The following is a 24354-nucleotide window of genomic DNA, read 5'->3' as shown; positions in this document are numbered from 1 at the left end:
TCTCAGGCATTGTCACCACCACCAAATCCCCAGGCTTGAGTGAACGGTGTGCCCCTGGAGGGATCCTTTGCCTGCTTCTCTTTGGTCCAGACCGGTTACGAACCTCGCCAATGTGGTGTCACGCTGGTGAGGGGAGAGATCTGAATGTGGGGGGGGGAGGGGTATAACAGGGAAGCCCTCTGATCATATTCAGATGTCTGTAAATGGGGTTCCTGTCATTGCGTGGTGGGGGCCTTGTTATAGCGTGAGGTCTGCAGGAACAATTGCAGCATGAGATCTCGCCGGTGAGAATCTGGTTTTTGTGATCGTGGCTAAAGGGGGCGTGAAATCTCAGTATGTGTATCCAGTTTACGAGAAGTAAAGGTTGGGGTTGGGGGGGTGGGGGGTGGTGTGGGGTGTTGCTGCACTGGAATTAAGCTCAACACTTTGCCTCCTGGTAAAAACCTGGTAAGTGAGCGCTTTAAAATCGCAGCCAGTGTCGAACGCTCACTCTCTGATACTGACCAGAAAATCTGGGCCAGTGAGTGACTGTTTCCCACACAGTGTGACCCACATTTCAGCCTGACAGCAGATTCAGAAAACCACAGGGAAAATCCTACCCCCAGTGTCTTCTTCAGTGCCAGCACCACTACTGGTGAGCAGACAATAAACGTTGTCAAAATATGATCTTGTTCCCTTAGCTATGTGTAGAATTATTACACAGTGATGATCCGACCATGCTTAATGTTAATATTGTGACAGACACCTCCGCAGTGAAGGTAATCATGTTTGCTTTGATGTACAAAAGGATGGCAAAATAATTTTAAACAAAAAGCACAATACTGCGGAACATGATCAAAACACTCCAGGGAAGGCAACATCTGAAGAGAAAAGAAATAAGTTATGCTAAATATGACATTCATCTGGAAAGAGTCCATGACCTAAAACATATACTTCACCATTTTTCTTATTCCCTCAGATCGACCTGCTGCTTAATATTTAATGTAGGAAGGCAGTATTTCAGTACAGCAGGTCCATCTATTTCTGAATTTCGCAGATTAAGAAGAATTCTTAAATGGTTATTTTTAAAGGCTTTATCAAACAGCTGTGTTTTATAAGGATGGCACTCTACATAGGAGTCTGACAGTACAGGGATAACAAGTTGTCGTTTGAATTCAGCCGTAAAAGTTTAAGTATTAGTGTCATGAGCAGGCTTACATTAACACTGCAATGAAGTTGCTGTGAAAATCCTCTGATCGCCACACTCCGGCACCTGTTCGGGTACACTGAGGGAGAATTTAGCATGGCTGATGCACCTAACCAGCACGTTTTTTGGACTGTGGAAGGAAACTGGATCACTTGGAGGAAACCAATGTGGACACAGGGAGAATGTGTAGACTCTGCACAGACAGTGACCCAAGCTGGCACTTGAACCTGGGTCCCTGGCGCTGTGAAGCAGCAGTGCTAACCACTGTGTCACTGTAATTTTTTGGTGATTAAAATAAATTTTAATCTTCACGCTGTAGTTTGCCTCTATGGTGAGGAAGTTGTTGGAGTCAATCATTAAAGAGGAAATAACTGAATACTTGGAGAAACAAACTCAATTCCACAGTGTCAGCCAATCCTCTATCTAAGCCAAAATTCTACCCTCCACTCCCTGGATCTAAACTTCTGATCAATCTTTTATGTGGCACCTTATCAAATGCTTTCTTGAAGCCTAGATATACCACATCCACAGGTTCCACATTATCCACCTTGTTGGCTACATCCTCAAAGAACCCCAGCAAGTTTGTCAAGTATGACTAGCCCTTCATAAAATTGTACTGACACTGGTGAATTGAGCTTGGTTTTTCCAAGTGTTCAGTTATCTCCTCCTCAATGATTGAATAAGAGAAGCAAATGGAAACTTGGCATTTCTTGCAAAAGGTTTAGATTTTAAAAGTAAAGAAGTGTTGTTACAATTTGTATAGATGTTGATGAGACCACAGTTTGACTATTGTGCGCAGATTTGGTCTTACTTCTTGAGTAAGCATGTGATGGCACTGGAGGCAGTTCAGAGAAGGTTCACCAGATTGATTCCAATGGGCTGTTGTATGAGGAATGGTTGAAGAGCTTGAGATGTACTCACTGGAGTTCAGAAGAATGAAGCGGGGGGAATCTGATTGAGGTATATCAAATGCTAAAGGAGTTTGACAAGGTGGACATTGAGCAGGTGCTCCCCCCTTGGGAAACAATATAGAACAAAAGGTCATTGATGTAGAATGAGAGGAAGTGGTTCAAAACTGAGAGGAGGAGGAACTGCTTCTCTCGGAGGGTTGGGAATCAGTGGAACTCACTGCCCCAGAGTGCAGTGGAGGCAGAATTAATCAACAGGTTCAAGAAGAAGGTAGATATGTTTCCGATGAAAAGTTGAATAAAGGGAGCAGGCAGGAGAGTGGATTTGAGACCAGGTTAAGGTCAGCCATGAACTTGTTAAATGGTGAGTGGGCTCGAAGGGGTGAATTGCCTAATTGCGCTCCTGGCTCCTATGTGCAATTCACTCAGAAGATCATGGGCCTGAATTTTCCTTTCCGAGGTCAGGCAGACACCCAATCCAAATGCACATATGTTTATGAGAAATGACATTGTGCCCTAGTGTCATTGTGGATTTCATGCAATATTGAGGTTGGCAGGTATGCATAGGAGCCAGAGTCATACCCACCTACAATTAAAGGGCTAACTATGGCCATTAAGAACACCCTTGACTGAGATTTTGTGTTGTCTGCAATGTTGCCCTCTTGCATTGGCAAAAGGGGCAGGCGGGCCAAAGGTTTACATTGATTTCTCATTTAGGGGCAGGATAAAAGGCTTCAAGAGCACAAGCACATTCCTGTTATTTGTGATTTTGCTGCTGTCATATTTACTAGTGTTGCCAGGTTACCTTTTAATGATTGTGTTGGCTTTCTTGGCTTGGGCTAAAGGGACCAAGGGGTAAGGGAAGAAGGGGGACGATCAGGATATAGAATTCAATGATCAGCCATGATCAAAATGAATGAGGGGGCAGGCTCGAAGAGCCAATTGGCCTACTCCTGCTTCTACTTTCTATGTTACCAAACTGATTCACCTACAAATCTGTGCCAAAGTTCGAACAAAATAGATCAGTCTGTGGGGAGCATTGATGCTAACTAAAGATGATTACCTTGGAAATCCATTGCCATTTTGGCACTTTGCCTTTGTAATTAATTAGGAGCGGCAGAGGGAAGTTGAGCTGAGGGTAGGGGCTCCCTGATTGTCAAATTTTCCACGAGCCAGGCTTTCATTATGACTCAGCATACAGCTTGTGCTGGGTTCTCATCGGTGTCCCAACCGATCCAGCAGTAGACGTACAACACCCTGTGTCATTAAAAACGGTTTTACAAAAGGGTTTCCACTCCAAAACTGAACAACCACACTTTGTTTTCAGTTCCCTCACATCACCCTGCCCACCACGCCACTGGCCCTGGCTGTGCCACCTCAGCCAAGGGAGTCTGAGCTGCTGCAATAGCAGGTAGGCCAGATTCACCCTTGATGGCATTGGGTGCCCACCACATTGGAGCATTCAGTTGTCTGGCGGTCAGTCGGTTATGGTTTCAAGTCCCACTCCAGAGGGTTGAGAGTGCTATACTGCCAGTGTTCAGGAGAGATGTTAACCTGAGACCACTCCTGCCTTCCCAGGTGAATGTAAAAGACCCAATATTGCTGACCATGGGAGCCTGCTGTGATAGTGGAGTTGGAGGAATTTTCAAGCGGTTATTAGATAGGCACATGGAGCACACCAGAATTATAGGGAGTGGAATAGCTTGATCGTGGGTTCAGACATAGCTTGCTCAACATCGAGGGCCAAATGGCCAGTACTGTGCTGTATTGCTCTGTGTTCTTCTCAGTGCTGGAGAATAGTCAGGTCAAGTTTTCCATTGCCCTCTCTCCAAAGATCAACATTAAAACAGGAGATCGTTATGTCCAGGCCTCATTATTGAATCCCTGCAGTGCAGAAAGAGGGCATTTAGTCTATTGAATATGCACCGACTCTTTGACAGAGCATCTTTACCTAGACCCAGTGTCCTGCCCTATCCCCATAACCATGTATTTACCTGGCTCATCTACCCAACCCGCAAATCCTGGAACTCTAAGGCCTTGATTTTACTGGTACCCGCGCCCCAAAATCAAGGTGGGCGAGGCTTGCAGGACAGCATTCTCAGCTGGTCTTAGGTGCGATCTTGTGAGCTTCGGGTGGGCGTGCCGGTAAAATTTCACGTTAAGGGTCAATTTTGCATAGGCAATCCACCTAATCTACACATCTTTGGACTATGGGAGGAAACCATAGCATCCAGAGAACTCCACACAGAAAGTCACCCACGGCTGGAATTGAACCCATGCACCTGGCACTGTGAGACAGCAATGCTAACTACAGTGCCACTGTGCCACCCATGACTGGGTCAATGAAAAGGTTTGAATCTTCTGGATTATGTAGATTTCTAATAGCACTGGCACAGGAATGAGGTACCTAGAACCAGATGGGACAGTGGGCATGGGATGCTGGGGAGGAGAAGAAATTATGAAAAGACATCGATGCCACGTATGCCAGTGAGCAGGGTGGCCCAAGTTACAGTTCTGCATGCAGGAACAAAGCCAGCGCCAGCTTCAGCAAACATGGCAAAGGTCGGAAATCAGATCATGAAAACAATAAGTAGTTCAAGGAAGTTGAGTTGGATGGGAATGAAAATATTCAGCATGTGCACCTGGTGAAGAAAGACTATATGGGAGGAGTCATTAGCGCGCATTCTGAGATGTCCGATCTGTCAGTGAGAGCAGGAAACTTCCACATGTGCAGAATTCAATAAAAATAGGAAAGAGACTCTCAGATTCCTAAACCAAACCTCAGCAGTAGAACATAGAACATAGAACACTACAGCACAAACAGGCCCTTCGGCCCATGAGTTGTGCCGATCACATCAACACCTACCAACCTACAGACCTATCTATAACCCTCAATCTCATTAAACCCCATATACTCATCCAGAAGTCTTTTAAAAGACCCCAGCGAGTTCGCCTCCACCACCACTGACGGCAGCCGATTCCATTCACTCACCACCCTCTGAGTGAAAAACTTACCCCTAACATCACTTCTGAACCTCCCTCCCCGCACCTTAAATCTGTGTCCTCTCGTAGCAACCATTTCAACCTGGGGAAATAGCCTCTGAGAGTCCACCCTATCTATTCCTCTCAACATTTTGTAAACTTCTATCAGGTCGCCTCTCAACCTTCGTCTCTCCAGGGAAAAGAGTCCCAGCTCCCTCAACCTAACTTCATAAGGCATGCCTCCCAGTCCAGGCAACATCCTTGTAAATCTCCTCTGTACCCTCTCAATAGCTTCTACATCTTTCCTATAGTGAGGCAACCAGAACTGCGCACAATACTCTAAATGAGGCCTGACAAGGGTCTTATAAAGTTGCAGCATTACCTCCCGACTCCTAAACTCAATCCCTCGATTAATGAAGGCCAGTACACCATACGCCTTCTTGACCACCTCCTCCACCTGCGAGGCCGATTTAAGAGGGCACACAAACCCTTGAGACCCTAATAGAGATTTGACTAGTGTTGAGAGATATTGTGAAAGGGATTTATTTATTTGTGATGCTAGTTATAGTTTGCTAAATTGGGTATATCATTCATATCTTGATTGCAATTTTTAGGTGTAATGGTTGAGATTTCTGTAACCAAAACAGTCACTCTTTTAAAAAGAAAACATTTTTGAATAGTTTTGCTGGATTTTTTTGCATTGGTGATCTAATTGCTAACTTTTGCTCATACTATAATGAATGAAAGTAATGGAGTCCCAAGATAGTAGCTAACTGCTTAAGAATGGAATGGAATCATGTTTGGTTATAGGTCCATCATGGTGACAATTTGATGTTGGCCAGGAGATGGGTGAGACATTTGAACAAGACTAACTGAAAGCTCCTGATTTAGATCACTGAGCAGACCCTTCAAACCCAATGTAGTGATTCAATAGAGTTTTCAATCAATAGAAAGGCAGGCATCATTCCAGGTTGTGTGATTAAGGTGCGCAACACATTGACCTCGATCAGACATCACTTTCTTTCTCATTAAAATTGGACAGATTGTGTGGTACCATCCAGTCTGGAGAAATGGAGTCAATTTTGCCCTTTTCTCATTCTAATTCACTGACTCCGGTGCAGACTAATTCACACAGTAGTCTCCCAATATAGTTTTGAGAATGACTGATGATCTTCTGAAATAGGGGCGTTTGATATGAAGCCTTGAATTTAGCTGGGATGATGATAGAGATTGAAGACTAAAGATTGGAGTCACGTGAATATTGGTATTACAGGAGTACAAAAGGGATTATGTGTTGGAGAGCATGGAAGTTCTCCTGGAGTGTGAGCAGAGACACAGATTAGTAGAGCTGCTTGCTTTCTGTTAGTGAACATCTATTGTTGTCAGTCCCTGGGTGCCAGTTAATGGAACTCAACACTTCTCCATAGATGTTCCAACAAATCTTTTGGTTAAGGTGGTCAAGTGTTCAGAGTCCCCTTTCTTCATTGGTATCTGGTGACCCATGCTTTTAAGTGTACATTTCACAATATCCCTACAGAGCAGAAGGAGGCCATTCAGCTCATTGTGTTTGCATCAACTCTCTGACAGAGTATCTTACCCAGACCCTCTCCCGCACCCTATCCCCATCACCCCACACATTTACCATGGCTAATTCATTTAACCTAAACATCTTGGGACACTGTAGGGCAATTTACTATGGCCAATCCACTTAACCTGCACATCTTTGGTAAGTGGGAGGAAACTGGAGCACCTGGACAAAACCCATGCAGACACGGGGAGAATGTGCAAAGTCTACACAGTCACCCAAGGCCACCTGGTGTCCCTGGTGTTGTGAGGCAGCAATACTAACCACTGTGCCAGTATGCTGCCCTTCTGTGGACATTGTTGAAGGGATTGGGTGAGGCTATGATTGCTACTCCCCGGATGATCAAATATCCTGCCAGTATTTGCTGTCAAGCCAGACACAAGAATAATAACTATTGGTGTGGTGTATATGAAGGCAGGCACTGGTACGGAACTGTATCCTAACAAGGAGAAAGATCACAGTCTGAGGATTCAGGGTTGACCATTTAGGATGGAGATGAGGAGACATTTCTTCACTCAAAGAGTGGTGAGCATGTGGAATTCATTACCACAGGAAGCAGTTGATGCCAAAACATTGAATGTATTCAAGAGGCAGCTGAATATAACACTTGGGATGAATGGGATCAAAGGTTTTGGGGAAAAAGCAGAATTAGGCTATTGAGTTGGATGATTAGCCATGATCGTAATGAATGGGGGAGCAGGCTTGAAGGGCCAAATGGCCTCTTCCTGCTCCTATCTTCTATATTTCTATAAAGAAGAACCAGCAGAATTGTGGAAAAGAATTCAATAAAACTTGTTAGGTAGGCACCTCCAACAACATTAGATGGATATTCATATTACTAGCAACTCAAAAAACTGGATCGGAATCCTTAGCTGTAATTTCTTTTTAAAGTGCTATAATCCAGACCCTTAATGAACCAAATGTTTTATTCTGGTACAATTATAAACTAATTAAAATGTAAAATTTATTTTTGAATCATTATTTTGAGAAATACAGTCAGCAAATTGAATATCTTACAGGTATTTTTCAAATAAGTATAATTGCCTTGTTGTTATTCTATTTACCTAATTAAAATAAGATGAAATTTTGTTTTAATTGCTTCGTCGATTTTAACGAGCATCAGCTCAGCAAGCGCATCAATTTATGTGCAACCTACTAATGGTATTTAGAAGAGCATACTGTGTTGAAATTCTACACTGTATTACAAACTATCTGCCATGAACAAAGGGAGGAAAATAGAATTCGTTATCATAAATGTTTGAACAAATGATATTCATAGTGTAGAGTTTAAGTAATACGTGGTGCATCCAAAGGTTTAAGAGCCTAAAAGTACTTAATTAATACTCTTCTTTTGTATAAATGTTTTTATATGTTTAGGAAGTCAAAAGGTGTTTGATTGAAATAATTAAATTGTTTTAATTGACTTGCGCTATTATGAAACTCAATTTCACTGAGAAATTATTTTACACGTAATGAAGGTTCCAAGATTCATTCATTGACAATGGAAGCTTTGTAGTTGTGACAGGCTAAATTTTCTATTTGTTCATGATGATGGGTGAAAAATTTAATCTTAAGTTGAAGTGAAAGGTTGAGATATTTCTGTAATAGAAATAAGATTCTTTACAGAAAGGCACACTGATATTTAAATGAATTTTTAATTGGGGGTGGAGGTTAAAATACTGGCAAACTATAATTGAGCTTTTGTTTTATTTCGATCATCGGTGAGACTGGCATTAGAGTAGCAGTGGACCTTCTTTTTGAATCAGGCAAAGTTTAAAAAGTCAACCACAATGATGTGAGACTGGAATTACATCTCGGCAAGAGAGCTGGCAAAGAGAGCTGTGCTCCCCGAGGGGAAAGTTGGGTTTTCACAACAAGGTGATAAGTTTGTGGTCATTTTTGCTGGGACCAGCTTTGTTTACGAGATAGAACTAAATTCAGAATTTCCAGTTATCATGGTGGAATTTGAATTTTGTTTTTTGGATTCTTGGTCCAGGGCTCCACATTTTTAAAAGAAGCCCATTGATTTTTGAGAGAAGGATCCACATTGACAATTCAACTCAGTTTGGCTTGGATCAATGTTTGTTGAAGTTGTTTACGTCTGAAAATTTATTTCATCTCTGGGTTGTCAGTGCAGCAAACATTAAAACTTGCAATATTTCTTCTTGTTTAGCCTGTAGTGCCATAAGCTGGAGCTACAAGAAGTAATGGGGAAATGCACTCAAAGAGAGGATCAGATGAAGTTTCCAAATTCTCAGTGATTGTATCATGAACTTTGCTATGGTGTAAGAGCAAGTTACAATGCGGTCATCAATATTATTTTTCCTACGTAATACACAGTGGCCGAAACCTTGCTGCCATTCATTCCGGCAGGATGTTATGGTCTTGCTGACAGTGCACCCTGGCATGGGTTTCCCAGCAGTGAGGTGTGCATTCAATGGAAAATCCCATTGACTGCAGCGGGACTATAAGTTCCCGCTGCCAGCAAGTGGTGCATTGCCTCCCTCAGTCATGAAACACGTCATGGAGAGGGGGTTGGGGGGGTTGTTTTATATTCAGTTTTAAAGTCTTGTTTTAATTTTAAGACCTGGCCAACAGTGTGACAATGCAATGTGAGATCTTCACAATACGTATTGACAATATGTCATGGTCTTTTGAATTAATAGCATGGAACAAAGTCTTTTGAACCATAATGCCTGTGTCAGTTGTTTGAAAATGATTTACCTAATCTCATCTCTCTTCCCTTTTGAATTTTCCTTTTTGAAATGTATATTCGCTGTCCTTTTAAAAGTGATAATGAATTCTGCATTAATCATTGATTGCAATAATGTATTCCATGTCCTATTAACGTTCTGTGTGGAAAAAGAAACTAATCTTGTCAGTCTTTCTGTAATTAGCTTGAATTTCTAAATACAATTGTATTTGTAGTTGACGGACAAAAGTCTTATTTTTTTGATTTGACTTATTATTGTCACATGTAATAGTATGTAGTGAAAAGTATTGTTTCTTGCGTGCTATACAGACAAAGCATACTGTTCGTAAAGAAATAAAGGAGAGAGTGCAGAATGTAGTGTTACAGTCATAGTTAGGGTGTAGAGAAAGATCAGCTGAATGCAAGGTAGGTCCATTCAAAAGTCTGACAGCAGCAGGGAAGAAGCTGTTCTTGAGCTAGTTGATACGTGACCTCAGACTTTAGTATTTCTTTTCCTGTTGGAAGAAGTTGGAAGAGAGTATGTCGGGATGCGTGGGATCCTTGATTATGCTTGCTAAATTTAGCGTTGGTATGTTTTCAATATTACTTCTTGTCTAATTGATTGTGTTTAAATTATATTTTCAAATAGGTCACCCTGCTCAACCAACCTCTCTCCATTACATGAACCCTTATCAACTTAATACTTATGCCATGGCATTGAAAGCTGTAGGAGAAATCATTCAGGACTATGACAGTGACAAGATGTTCCCAGCCTTAGGATTTGGTGCCAAGTTGCCTCCGGATGGGAGAATTTCACATGAATTTGCTTTGGTGAGATGATTTTGTTTTCAAGTGTAGAGAAAGCATATATGGATGACTATTAACTAATTATTTTGCTTTCAGTGTTGTTCGGTACGTCTTACAGGTTTATTTGCTGGTTAATGGATCATTCAGTTACTCACGTAATTACTTGTAGGGACAGATTATTATCAGATACATAAAGTTAAAGACAGCTCTCTAAACATTGACTGAAGGTCACCAGTCTGAAAATTAAGCTGTTATGATGTACTTTCAGAGATTTCATTCAACGAGGGATTTATTGACAAGTCATATGGAGCAACAGCATATTTGCAGCTAATTCTGGAGTATCTTTGCCTCGGAGAAATCCTTACCTCTGGGGTGATTCCCTACTCGTGAGTCCCAATTGGTCACCCAGGCCAGGTGGCCCTTACCCTGCTGTCTTTCCCTTAAAGGGGCAATCAGAAGCCCATAACAGATGTGCTTAACTATTTTTGCACTGATTTGGTTTGCTGTTCAAATACAATATATACACTACAACATATTTGGGACACTGATTCCCATTTTAGATCCAAACTGATTGGGGGTCAAGTGAAGCAGGAGAGCTTCTAAGGGCTACACATCAATAGTTGTGGTCCACTGCCACAGTGAGCTCCTTCCAACCATGATAGTCATCGCCCCGCACCCTCTGGGCTTTTATTGCTGGGCTCAAAATTCATGGTATTTGTAGCTCCAGAAAACCAAAGCGTTGAATAAGCGACTAATTTCTAAAATGAGTCAATTTTTTTATTGCCATTGGTTGTGTTTTTAAATTAGAGAATCAAACTTTGAGACGTTGGCTGGAATTCTCCGGCCATTCACACCCTGCTTGCCGTTGCCAGAGAGATGGAGAACAGGGTGTTCAGCTAGGTCTCTGTTCACTGCAGCGGGACAGGAGAGCCCTGGCTGTGAGCGAGATTGGAGAATCCAGCCTGTAATCACCAACTGGGGGATGTGTGAGCATTTCACTGCATGATCAATAAACAGGCATGTTAATTAGAAACTAGAAGCAGGAGTAGGCCATTCAGCCCTTTGAGCCTGCTCTGCCATTCATTTTGATCATGGTGATCATCAAATTCAGTATCCTGATGCCGTGTTCCCAATATCTAATTCCTTCTTGAACTTGGCCTGAAGTTTGACTCGCTTCTATTGTGTAGAGAGTATTCCTGAAATCTGACAGTATCTCCATTTGAAGAGGGAAGAGCAGTCGACACCTCCAGGCAGTGAAACATTTCCCCAGCGCCCTTGGGGATGTATAGGCCACCTGGAAAATCTCAGTCGGCCTCCACAGTTGGCTGAATAAGCTTGTAATTAGTTCAGTTGGCCTTGCACAGCTGGCAGGCAGGTTACCCTGACTCCACTCCCATAATCCCACCTCTGAGGAAAGCCTAGGAGCAGAGTGCAGCATGGGAATTGACACACAGGCAGCTGGTGCAAATTGCCCACTGCTCCAATCTGTTCATGCCCCTGGTGGGGGCTAATAGTTCACCCTTTTACCTTTGACAGTCAACTCCAAAACCAAAACAAATTATTTATTAATTGTCTATTAATATTAATAAGTTGTTTACGTAGATTTTTAGCTGTCAGCTTTCCCACCACATTCCAGGATTGATTGCCGCCATCTTATACATAAATTGTTTAATTTAACAGTGGCACAGAGCAATGCTGCCTCTCAGTACCAGTGACCCGGGTTCAATTCCCAGCTCAGGTCATTGCCTTTGTGGAGTTTGCATATTCTCCCCATGTCTGCGTGGGTTTCCTCCAAGTGCTCCGGTTTCCTCCTATGGTACAAAAGACATGCTGGTTAGGTGCATTGGCCATGATAAATTCTCCCTCAGTGTACCCAAACAGGGAGTTTGGGGATTAGGGATTTTTGCAGTAATTTCATTGCAATGTAAATGTAAACCCACTTGCAATCCTAATAAATAAACTTAAAGCTTTAAAAATTTAAACCTTATCTCTGTTATAATGTAACCAATGGTAACATAATAAATACGAGGTAGATTTTGGTGGATCAAACCAGGGCAGGACTTACTCAGTTAATGGTAGGGTGTTGGGGAGAGTTACAGAACAAAGAGATCTAGGAGTACATGTTCATAGCTCCTTGAAAGTGGAATCACAACTGGACAAAGTGATGAAGAAGACATTCAGCATGCTTGGTTTCATTTGTCAGAACATTGAATACAGGACGTCTTGTTGAAGACATTGGTAAGGCCACACTTGGAATATTGTGTACAGTTCTAGTCACCCTATTATAGAAAGGATATTATTAAACTAGAAAGAGTGCAGAAAAGATTTACTGGGATGCTACCAGGACTTGATGGTTTGAGTTATAAGGAGAGGCTGAACAGACTGGGACTTCTTCCCTAGAGCGTAGAAGGCTTAGGGGTGATCTTATAGAGGTCTATAAAATAATGAGGGGCATAGATCAGCTAGATAGTCAGTATCTTTTCCCAAAATTGGGGAGACTAAAACTAGAGGGTATAGGTTTAAGGTGAGAGGGGAGAGATACAAAAGTGTCCAGATGGACAATTTTTTTCATATAGAGGGTGGTGAGTGTCTGGAACAAGCTGCCTGAGGTAGTAATAGAGGCAGGTACAATTTTGACTTTTAAGAAGTTTTTAGACAATTTGGGTAAAATGGGTATAGAGGTATATGGGCCAAACGCAGGCAATTGGGACTAGCTTAGTGGTTAAAAAAAAGGGGCAGCATGGACAAGTTGTGCTGAAGGGCCTCTTTCCATGCTATGTAAACCGCTATGACTCTATAACATGCTATAAGCTGACCTGGTAGACAATGTCACTCAGTTGTAAAATGATGTGGTGGTCCAGCTGATCCAGTATAAATAGAAAGCCGATGCGGATTGTGGTGGTGCAGTGAAGTTTCTTAATGAAACCTTTACTTGTGAAGTTAGTTTTTTAATTGCTTGCCAGTGGAGTATCCTGAGTGCCAGGTGAACAATCTTCTTTGGTCAACAAGTGAAGCTGAGATAAGAAACACTGAAAGTAACTGGTGAAGTTCACTATTTCACCAACTGTGGTTTGAAACCCCCGAAACCTTCATCTTTGTTCAGCAGGCTCCAGTTCTGGTGTAAATGCTGCAAAAGTAATTGATTCTGATTTTCAGCGATACCGCATTTATTGTCTGTTAGAGAGAAAGTATGAATGGTTTAACTTCTATCCAATTGCTAATGTGAGTTTAATTCTTCATGCACTCGTATCACTGCATGGAGCTGTAAACCCACATTGATTATTTAACTAATTATTAAGACAAGTTGTATTTTGGACTAAGACAGCACCCATTGCCAGTGGACCCTGGAGTTTGACCTTATTTATATCGGCAGGTATACTGCCAGGATTACAGTTGAATAAATATGGAAATGAGGCAGGTAAATAGCCATATATCTGAAATAAGGGGATTATTCTGGTAATATCTTATAACATCAAATTACACTGCCTCACAGTGGCAGGGACCTGGGTTCAGTTCTGGCTTGGGAAGACTGTGGAGTTTGCACATTCTCAACATTTCTGCGTGGGTTTCCTCCGGATGCTCTGGGTTAGGTGGATTGGCCATGGCAAATTGCCCCATTGTGTCGGTGGGGGAGGGGGGGGATAGCAGGGTAAATAATTGGGGTTACAGGGATAGGGCTTGGGTAGGATTGTTGTTAGTGCAGGCTCGATAGGCTGAATGGCCTCCTTCTGCATTGTAGGCATTTTATTTTACAGACGTATTCTGATTCAAGAAATGTGCTAGAATCAGGGGTTAGCTAGTTGGTTAAGATTTTTTTTTAGCTGCAAGTATTGGAACTGAACATTCTGTGCAGATTCCCGTTTATTATTATGAAGGTACTAATTTAACTTCAGCAGAGCGAGTGCTTACCTTTCTGAATATGACTGAATGTAATTGTTACCTGAAGCTACAACTGAAGACTTTGCACTACTTTAATCAGTCCATCACTGTAACCTTTATTCCATTGTCTCCTTCTCCCAAGTTAAATAATTTGTGGAATCGTGGAACTGTAGCACCATATTTCCCCTGCCCCACCCCACCAACTGAAGAGGCAGTAGATAGTGCCCCCAGCTGAAACCCAGTAGCCCGCAGTGATACTACACTAGAATTCCCCCTGGCATTCCCTGTTGATATCAGGGCACAAAGGGAACAACTGTCTAGACGCCCCACCCCCAGACCCACAGAGAGTAAACAAGTGATGTTGAAAATTGAGCTGTACATCTGCTTTGATCCAGGTCCCATCAGACTTCCAGACCCAAACTTTATGGGTGGGATTTTCCACCCTCGCTTGGGCGAGACTGGAAATTCCTGCCCAAGGTCAACAGAGATTCCCATTGTCAGACCCTCACCCGTGCTGATTCCGTGGCAGATGAGGTGGTAGAGTTCCGGCCTAGATGTCTGCTGGTTGGATTCTACCTTAGTCCTGATCAGAATTGAAGGGACCAGTGTATTTGAGTTTCCTTCTTTTAAGTAATTTTGATTTTGTCTTCCCCTGGAAGTACAATTGTAACCTTTTTAGTAATTTGAAAACTGTGATGCGTTTTATTTATTCCCCCGCCTTTTCGATTTGCAGAATGGAAACCCTCATAATCCATATTGCCAAGGAATTGACGGGGTAATGGAGGCTTACTATCGGAGCCTAAAGTCTGTGCAACTTTATGGACCGACCAACTTTGCTCCTGTAATTAATCATGTGGCAAGGTACTACTTTAACTGGAATGGACCATTCTCAACTTCTTTCATTGCTGAATTGCACAATGTTTTGTTCTCACTGTATTTAATTATAACTGATTACATTCTGCAACTGCACAATTTAAGGCCATTCAAGATGTGCTGTGTGTATTGTACATCTTTCCCCTCCTTTGTTATTTGTGGCACAAGCCAGATGGGAAAGGGGGGGGGAAGTGAATGGAAGAATCCAGTGGGGGCAATTTTTCCACATCACACACTGGGGTGGATCGCAGCAATCTGGGAAAGTAGCACGATGGGCCTAAAAGTTGGTTTGACACCCGACACCGAACGGTTAGCGATCCTCCCGTTTCCTCTCTGACGGTGTGAACCAGATTGCATTCAGAAAGGGCGCGAGGCCAATTGGCGTATTAAAAGTAGCATTTAAATATGCAAAGCCCATCTTTATTTATACCTTGCCCCCTTGCCCCTTGCATCTTAAACCTGTGCCCCTGAGTAATTCACTCTTCTACCCTGCGACTATCCACTTTCCATCCCCCTCATAATCTTGTAGACTCCTATCTAGGTGAAATACATGCCCAAGCTGAAATAAAGACCAGTCTGTGAATCAAGCTCCATCGTTCCAGTGAGAACAATTCAAGTTCCTCCAACGTATCCCCACAGCTAATATCCTCTCTACCAGGCAGCATCCTGGTAAATCTTTTCTGTACTCTCTCCAGCCTGGGGCCCCTGGCTCTGCCCAAAGTGCCAATGCCCAGGGAGCACCTTGGCACTGTCCACTAAGGTTAGGACAGTGCCAAGGGGGTGGGGCATAATAGGCTGGGGTCTGACACAGGCAGGGCCTCTGGGAGGTGGTTGGTGGGAGTGGAGGATCCCACTGCCACTCTGCAATTGGGCTGGGTGACAGAGGGAGGGAGGCCAGTAATCAGGGCTGGCCATCGGTGGGGGGGGGGGGGCGGGGGGCGGGGGGGTCAGCTGCTGAGGGGGTCAGTTTGCAAGGTGGGGGGTGGAAACATGGAAGTGGGCTGGGGAAGAGGGTATTTGAGTCTGGCCTGGACATGTTCAGGGGGGGCCAGCAATTGAGCCATAGCGGGGTCGGTGGGCCAGCAATACAGGGATTGCGGGGCTGGCCAACAATCAGGAGCCTGGCAATGCGGGCTATTGCACATACTGCCGATCTCAGCACTATGCTGCTCCAGTGGGAACAGGGTGACTCACACTGAGGCACTCTACAGTGCACAATGTGGGAGATACATTTTGAAACACCAGCTGAAGAAAACGGCGGGATCTACACCAATTTTTGTGCAAATTCAACAGTAGAATATTTTGGGAGAATTGCCCCCCCACTGATTTTGTTTTTAGCATAAATGTACAAATGTGTTTTTATGCCATTTTTCAGCCAATTTAAATGGGCTAAAACATCCATTAAAACAGTAAGCAGTTTCTAGGCTTCAGTGTCTTTTCAATTTCCAACATGTTCTTCTCGTCCTTTTTTTTACAGGTATGCTGCCTCAGTAAAAGATGGTTCACAATATTTTGTCCTTCTTATTCTAACTGATGGAGTCATCTCAGATATGGCACAAACAAAAGAATCCATTGTCAATGTAAGTTTCTGGTGCTTGACAAATATTTGTTAATTATTATCAATTTCTATGTGTGAAATTGCTAAATGTAGAAGGATAAGGGCAAAGAGCCTGACTCAATAGGGCAGTATCATAGGAGGGGTACAGTTGGTGGTGTGGTTGGCTGATTCAGAATTTGGTTCCCATTAATGATCTGGAAACACGAGTTAAAATCCTCCACCTGCAAAATCAATGTGAATAATTGGAATTAAAACGAGGCTAAGTAGTAACGGTGACCGTGAAATTACCAGGTTGTTGTAAAAACCCATCTGGTTCACCCATGCCCTTCAGGGAAGAATATTTGACATCTTACCTGCTAAGTGACTCAGGGCTGTTGGTAATGTGATTGACTTTTAACTGTCCTCTGAAATGGCTCAGCAAGCCACTCAGTTATATTCATGAAGATGACTCTCCATCACCTATCCAAAGAAAGTTAGGGTAGAGCAGTCAGTAGATCTTTATCATAGGAACAATTTTATTTTTAATTCAAAAATATTCCCTTAAGTACAGCAGGTGCATGGCATTTACCAAAGATACCTGAGGAATTGTGTGTTTGACTACAGTTTTAAAATTGAGAATTTTTTTTATCAGATTTTAAATTGTTAATCTATTCAGGAGTTAATTTGTCCTTGTTTCCGGGCTTAACTAATTGTGTCCCTCTGTGGATCCTCCATATGCAGCAAAAGGAAATTTGCCATAACAATTTCTTGGTAATTTGGCTTTGAGACTCTTAAGCATGATCATGTGAGCTTGCATTGTGAATCTGCACGTATCATGCCTGGTTTTAAAATTTGAGTGGTGACATGATCCAAGTTTTTAAAATTTAGGAGGAAGACTTTCAAGCTGATGCCTAATCAACACTGAATATACAACTATATTATTCACCTTGTTGCTGTAGGTTGTCTCAGAACACCAGGTTAAAGTCCAACAGGTTAATTTGGTACCACAAGCTTTCGGAGCACCGCTCACCTGATGAAGGAACGGCGCTCCGAAAGCTCGTGCTATCAAATATCTTGCTCTGTAACGTGATAAAGTTCCCAGTCATATTGCACAACCTTTCAGGAAAGCTCTTGTATGCACTTCTGTAATACTTAAAGATAAATGGCTCCCAATTAACTGTGAAAACACTGTGGCTTGGATTTTGGGATCACCTGCATAATGACAGCACTTGTCAATGACCACTAAGGAAGTCACCCACAGAGACCTAGTGAACCCTCTGGGCAACTTTCACTTTTCCAATGTGAATTTGTGAATCTGTCGTGAAGGCAAGGAAATTTCCAGGCATTTAGCAATGGTGATGTCATCAAGCAGGGTAAAGCAGCTAATCACATTGAATCATTCTCACAGACAGCAAACCAGGAAATAAGTAAAGTGAAGTGAACTGCTTATCTTTTACTTCTAATAAATTTTGTAAGGTTTTAAATAAGTGGTTGGGCTATGATGAGGGAGGGGCGGGGCAGGTGATTTTGGTGGTGGCATCACTCTGAAGGTGGCAGAAGTGGTCGAGGATCACCCTTTGAATGGGGAGGCTGTTGGAATGGCAAGTGAGGATAATGGGAACCCTTTTTCAGTTCTGGGAGGGTAACTCATACATGAGGGTTTCCATAGCAACATCTTTTATTTGGACAAATTGAGACAAGTTTAAGGTGGAAGTGTTCAATAAGAGACAAAGCTTAGCCAAAGGGTGGTGGTGAACGGGAAATATTCAGACCCCCATTCAAGGAGAAAGCGGAGACCCCTCAGGCCATCATGGTGGATGGTAGAGGTAGAGAGAGATTGAACGTCTGTAGTGAAGAGGAGGCAGTTAGCGTCGGGAAACTAGAGACTCAAGCAGTCATCTGGTAGTACAAAACTTGAGTATTGCTGAAAAAAGACATGCTGCCAAAGCTTTTTGTCTTGCACACATCAGGAAGATCACAAGGATACCAATGTTGGAGAAATAACTTTATACTGCATGAGAAGGGATTGCTGATGGGTTAACAAGTCGACTTTGGTGGAGGCATTGCCATGGAGATTCCACAAGGTGATGATGGCTGACAGTTAAGTGCCAAGCACTGGTTGAAATTTAAATGAGGCAGCTTGACCCTGATTGGTCAGGCATTATCCTGTGGAATGAAGCAATGGCTATCATTTATTTTGTTTAGCTGAAGCAGATGCAATGTGTGTATCTGTTCTTTCTCATCTGTAAAGAACAGGGCCTGTTTATTAATATACATAGCTTCCAGTATGTGCAAATACACTGAACTGTGAGTCCGACTGACAATTTGTTGTTAGTGTTATTTTTAGCACAGTAATAATTATTGTGCAAATGTTGTCCAATCACAGAACCACATCTAATGTTGTGTTTTGTGTTTTGCAAGCATGGGCTGGTTGAGTATGGCCTGTACTTTGCCCTTTGCGAACAGTGGCTGGGACATGATGTTTGATGCAATCCACCAGTCTTTGGGACGTACGACCTACATAACCAGTATTAGGGGCTGTTACGATGGTTTTCTTGTTGTATTTAAAACTATCCTTTCCCTCGCATAGCCAGACAAAGTAATAGAGTGTTTCAAGATGAATTTCACTATAGCTATAGGACTGTCAAAAATTTAGAAATACACAGGCAATTGAAGTCTCAACTTCAATTACAATTAATTAGCATATACCAATAGACATATAGGAAAGGTCATGACTGCTCTATTTCAAAGGTGGATTGGACTTAATCTATGACCAGTTCTGCACCCCACCCCCACCAGCCTTCCCATTCAAAGGATGATCCTCTGCTTTTGCTGCCACCTTCAGAGTGAAGTCACCACCAGAATCATCTTCCAAATCCCTCCCTCACCTTAGCCCAACCTTTTATTTCAAACCTTACAAAATTTACTCGGAGTTATCTGTACCCCATCCTAGTTAAGGTTATAATTAAAACTTGTGCGTGTTATATCATCAAAAAATGATAGCTGTATCTCTGACCAATGGTACCTCAACATCCCTTTCCATTGTTCCTTGTCCTAATGGATAAACATGAACTGCAGCTGCACATCATTCAGTTAGATGGTCCTTGACTTTTATTTGGGCTTACTTTAATCAAACCTGTCATTTGCACCTAGCTTTCCCTGTGTGACTGAGGTTCCGCTTGCAGCCAATGTGATTTTTAAACTTGGGGGATTATTAACCCTTTCACCTAGCAGCACACTGACACTGAAATTCATAGACCAGATTTCTTATTTGTGAGTGATAGGCAGAGTGTCTTTTTGGCTTGACAACAGCGTACCGTTACTGGTGAATATCACTCATATTGCACTCATATAGTAGCAACATGGAACAGCTAACTTCACCTGTTAGTCAAATTTTAAGAAACCTTATCCTTCCAGGGTAATCTGAGGGTAATTCCAGGCCGAATGTGACAGCTATAGGCTCATTTATGAGTCTGTGCGACTTGCAAGCTGAATTGATCCAATGAGGATAGCCATTGTATCGTAGGATATCTATGATATTCCCTATTTCAGCATCAAGCTTGGCATTGGAGCAAATGGCTCGACTCGATCTAAAAATCCCACCATGTATACTGACCAATTATGCAGGGTTGGAGGCAGATTATGGTAGAAACACCCCTAGCAGAATTCTCAACTACCATGTTAAAGAAAGGAAGTTCACTTGATGGCTCTGTGTCAAAGGTGAATTTGATTTCATCTATGACCAGTTTTGCACAGCATGAATTGGCCAAATGGTTGGATGAAATGTTACAACCAGTTTTAAGCAGGTGTTCTAGATAGACAGTGAAGAATTCCTTCGCATTTTGCAAAGACCATACAGAACTTGCATATTGATAGCAATACTGTGTCCATGTGCTCATTTGACATTGCTCGCCTATTCAGCAGCGTTCCACTTCCATTTGTGCTGCCACACTATATTATTGGCAATCTACACCTGACACCATTGCATGTATCTGTATTGTGATGAAGATCGTGCATTGATATGTGTATATATATATTATCTTTTGTGTTTAAGGGGAATGTTTAAAAATTCAGCTTTATTCTACAGGCAGTCAATATGTCTGGAAGGAACACGACTCAAATGTTGGGAGAGCAGAATAATTATTCATTTTAGCTTTGCAGTGATAATGTTGAGTAGCATTAATGGACTTTTGTTTGCTTAAGTTCTTCTGGGATTTCTGATTAGAGTGATTGACAGGGTCATGTGATGATGTGCTTTATGGACAGCCCTTGGTGTGTAGCAGAGAGGAAAGCAGCTTTTGCAGAATGTAGTTAGTTGCAGCTAAAGCCTGCTTGAAATGAGGAAGGATTTTGCAGGTTTCTGGAATTCCATCTCTCTGAAAGCTTCAAGATTGTTGATAAGTGGTAAAATAAGTATGCCTGGATTTGCTAACTGTATGTACTTAAAAGTGGATTTTATTTATGTATGAATGGAGCTTATTTGGAACTGGAACAGTCATAAGCTAGAAAGTAAAGCTGCCTTCTTTCATTTCTAAATATTGTTAAACTGTTAATGGTTAAGCTGCTTCATTTGTTAGAGTTATATTTAAACTTATTAAATACAATTTGTTTCACTATAGAAAATCTCCATTTTGTCAGTGGAATCATTCCTGGAAGGAAATATCCTTTCCTCACATTTTTGCCAAAAGTAGAAAAATTGTTGGAGTTGTGTCTGGCTTCATAACATACCTTGGGATTCTGGTCCATGACCCCAACAGTGAGCATGTGAACTGCAAGCCTACCTTTATTAGTGCTCACATTATGATTCTTATAGTTTCACACGATATAAGATTAGTCCTATCGGTGACCTCGTAAATAGGGCCCAAACCATTTGTTCACTAGGCAAGCTTGACGCTAAAGTAGAACACGTCAAAGACATCCTGCGAGATATTAACTACCTTGATCAGATTATCATGCTCTGTATCTCATGCAGACACATGAACAGGCCTAAGGCCATCACTTTCAGCCCTGAAAAGTACTGAGTGTATTTCCGGGAAGGAGAAGGTATCTCAAAATTCTGAGCAGCAGGTGAAGCTAACTGTTTTATGCTGATACCACGCAGGAGCAACACAAATGATATTCATCACAACAAGATGCTGCCGTTAAGCCCAAAAAGATGTTCTGCCTGTCACACAAATGAACAATATGGCTCTCAGTGCTAGTGTGATGTTAGGTATTATGCTGTTTGTCCCAAAAACTGATGGATCATATCCCTTCCATTGTTCATAACACACAAAGTATCAACCTGTGCTTACAGACACAGTGTACTGCACAAACTCCATAATTCCACAGCTAATCCTCAGTGTGCTAAAAGTTAAACTGACTACCAGTTTAACATTTTCAGTCAAGCTCAGTGTGGGGCATGTGTGTATATTGGAAGCCACATATATTAATACATAACACACTGTTCTTTGCTGACAGAAAGAACAGGTACACACATTGCACCTGTTTCAGCTAAATAAAATAAGATAGCCATTTTCTGGTTAATGCCATAGGGAAATATCTTGACCTGCCTGGTTTAAATTTCAAACAATGTTTGGCACTTAACTGTCAGTCACCATCAACCGGTCAAGGCTTCTACCAGGGACTGCAACCGTTAATTGCATCCTGTTGTGCTACACTATAAAATCAGTATTCTTGCAATTGTCCTGATGAATGCAAGATGTAAAGTTTTGACTAAATGTATTTTTTCAGTAAAAAAACCCCTGGAAATTGTAGAAATGACCTTGGGCATCAGGACAGTCACGGTTGCAGGTGGGAAAAGACAAGACATAAGGGGAAACTAGAGTCAAAATAGGATGAAATAAGTCCAGTGGGGCAGAAATAAGTTGCAGATGATGGAACGAGCAGGACAAATGTGTTTGTGGATTTTGGGAAAGAGGTAGAAGCGGGGAACATGAGATCATAGCGCCAGAGTGTTTTGAGGTGTGAAATACCTTGCCCTTGTCAATTGATTTGTATTTTACTTCTCTGAATTTAGAGCAAAGTATCTATTTACTGCATCACAATACTGCTGATCTCGGTGATTGCAAGTCGGTTTTGAAGCCTGGAAGGTTTAGCACTGAATAGTGCTTGGCAGCCTTGACATTTGCTTGATGTGTTTTTTTTCTAGTTGCTTTGCTGCGGGTATCTGCCAATTCCAGATCATTTCCTAATACTAGCAGATGTTGTGTGCTTTTGGCAAGACAGGGAAACTTAAATAATTCATGAAACTGGCTTTATGGTTTCAATGCTACTCTCAGTGGTGTTAAACTCAAATTCTTTCTGAGGTCAGAAATCTCTCTTTACAGCATTATTTTTCAGCATTTTGCATGTTACGTGACATTTTCTTCATAACTAAGGGCAATGCGGTATTTAATTTATAGCCATTAATAGTGGCTTTGAATATAATTGCAACTGGGATACTGGGTAGCACGGTGGACTAGACACTATCCTGTCACTGCTTATTCAGTGGGAGTGATTTTAACTTGTTGAGCAGGTATTAACCGGGCAATAAAGGCCTTAAAACGAGATTAGTGGTCTCCGTGCTTTGTTAGCACTGACATTGTGGCTGCACCATTTTGATGGGGGCCTACTGCTGGGTGTCTGATCTGCCTGTTTCAATTTTTTTGACTCCTTTCTCGCCAGAGTATTTCTTCCTCAGATTTTCACTCAGTTCCAACCCACGATAAATGCCGAATTAGACTCCGGAGGCTTCCAGAGGACAAAGCACATGTTTGTTTTCCGTAGCTTGTTTTTCCCGGAGCACGTGATTGATGTGAAGTCAGAAGCTGCGGTTTGAGGGAACCGGCACCAAGCCCAGCTGATCATACACTCTTAACACTCTGCCATGGACATTTTGGGACAATTTACATCTCAGTACTGAGCCTATCTTGTGCGCCCATTAAGCCCTGGAGTGACACTTGAACCCATCGTGGCGTAAATGTTCCTGTCTGCAGTCAGCAGTCCAGGAGTAAGATTTGAACCAAGAACATTTCGATTCAGAGTTGGCTCTACCAACTGAGCTGTTCAGGATTTCCTTCCCTAAAGGATATTGGTGAATCAGATGGGTTTTTTCCGACAACGGTTTCATGGTCATCAGTAGATTCTTAATCCCAGATATTTTTAAATGAATTCAGATTCGATCATCTGCCGTGGCAGGATTCGAACCCAAGTCCCCAGAACATTAGCTGTGTTCCTGGATTAATTGTCTAATGATAATACCACTGGGCCATCGCCTCCTATGCGAAGTTATTTGTGTGTGGAGTCCGGAGGAACTGAAGGACACGCTCTAAATGTGATGCAAGTGCAAGTTTTTAAAAATCTGCGCGATTGCGGAGCAGTTGCTTTTGGAAATCAACAAGTTTAAAGTTTTAATTTGTTTAATTTTCAAATTTCAGCCATTGTGTCACGATTACTGGCTCTAGTGGTTAGGTGCCAAAATATCCAAATTGTTCCCAGAGAGCCCACTTGATGGTTGTGAGAAATGGACAAAATGTTCCCCTGTTGCATTGGAGGGCTCTTGCTAGTGTGAGACTTGGGCATGTTTGTTGATGCAGAACATAGAGTATAGGCATGTTTAATATACCTCTGACTCTACTACACCTGACCTAGAGATGCTACATGCTGATACGAAGTTCCTGAAATAGGAAGAGCTCCTTTTCCCAGCAAAACCTTATTCACAGACAGATAAGTACACAAGGAACAATTGCAGTTATCCTTACAGTATCATTTAAACATGGCCACTGTTTTAAATTCTTTTGGCCAATCGCATTGTAAAATTAGAAGTTTACAAGAATTAAAAATAAATCTGAAAGTACAGTATGAAATGCAAACACTTATATTTACTTGTTTTCAGTTGCCGCCTTAGTGCTCATTTTCATGGAA

The 24354-nt window shown here is 42.1% G+C and overlaps 1 protein-coding gene across 1 annotated transcript in view; it reads left to right on the top strand.

Moving 5' to 3' along the window:
* Positions 1-24354, top strand: part of LOC145355321 (copine-8) — a 343466-nt gene that overhangs the window by 299054 nt on the left and 20058 nt on the right. Inside the window, exons 15-17 of the mRNA XM_080207280.1 lie at positions 10003-10184; positions 14773-14900; positions 16390-16492. Of these exons, the coding sequence (XP_080063406.1) occupies positions 10003-10184; positions 14773-14900; positions 16390-16492 (413 nt within the window). The remainder of the gene's footprint in view (positions 1-10002; positions 10185-14772; positions 14901-16389; positions 16493-24354) is intronic.

This window comes from Carcharhinus amblyrhynchos, chromosome 19 (genome assembly GCF_965287045.1).
Source record: "Carcharhinus amblyrhynchos chromosome 19, sCarAmb.v2.hapA, whole genome shotgun sequence".
In the NCBI taxonomy this organism is placed as follows: Eukaryota; Metazoa; Chordata; class Chondrichthyes; order Carcharhiniformes; family Carcharhinidae; genus Carcharhinus; species Carcharhinus amblyrhynchos.
This window is presented reverse-complemented; position numbering and strand designations above follow the sequence as displayed.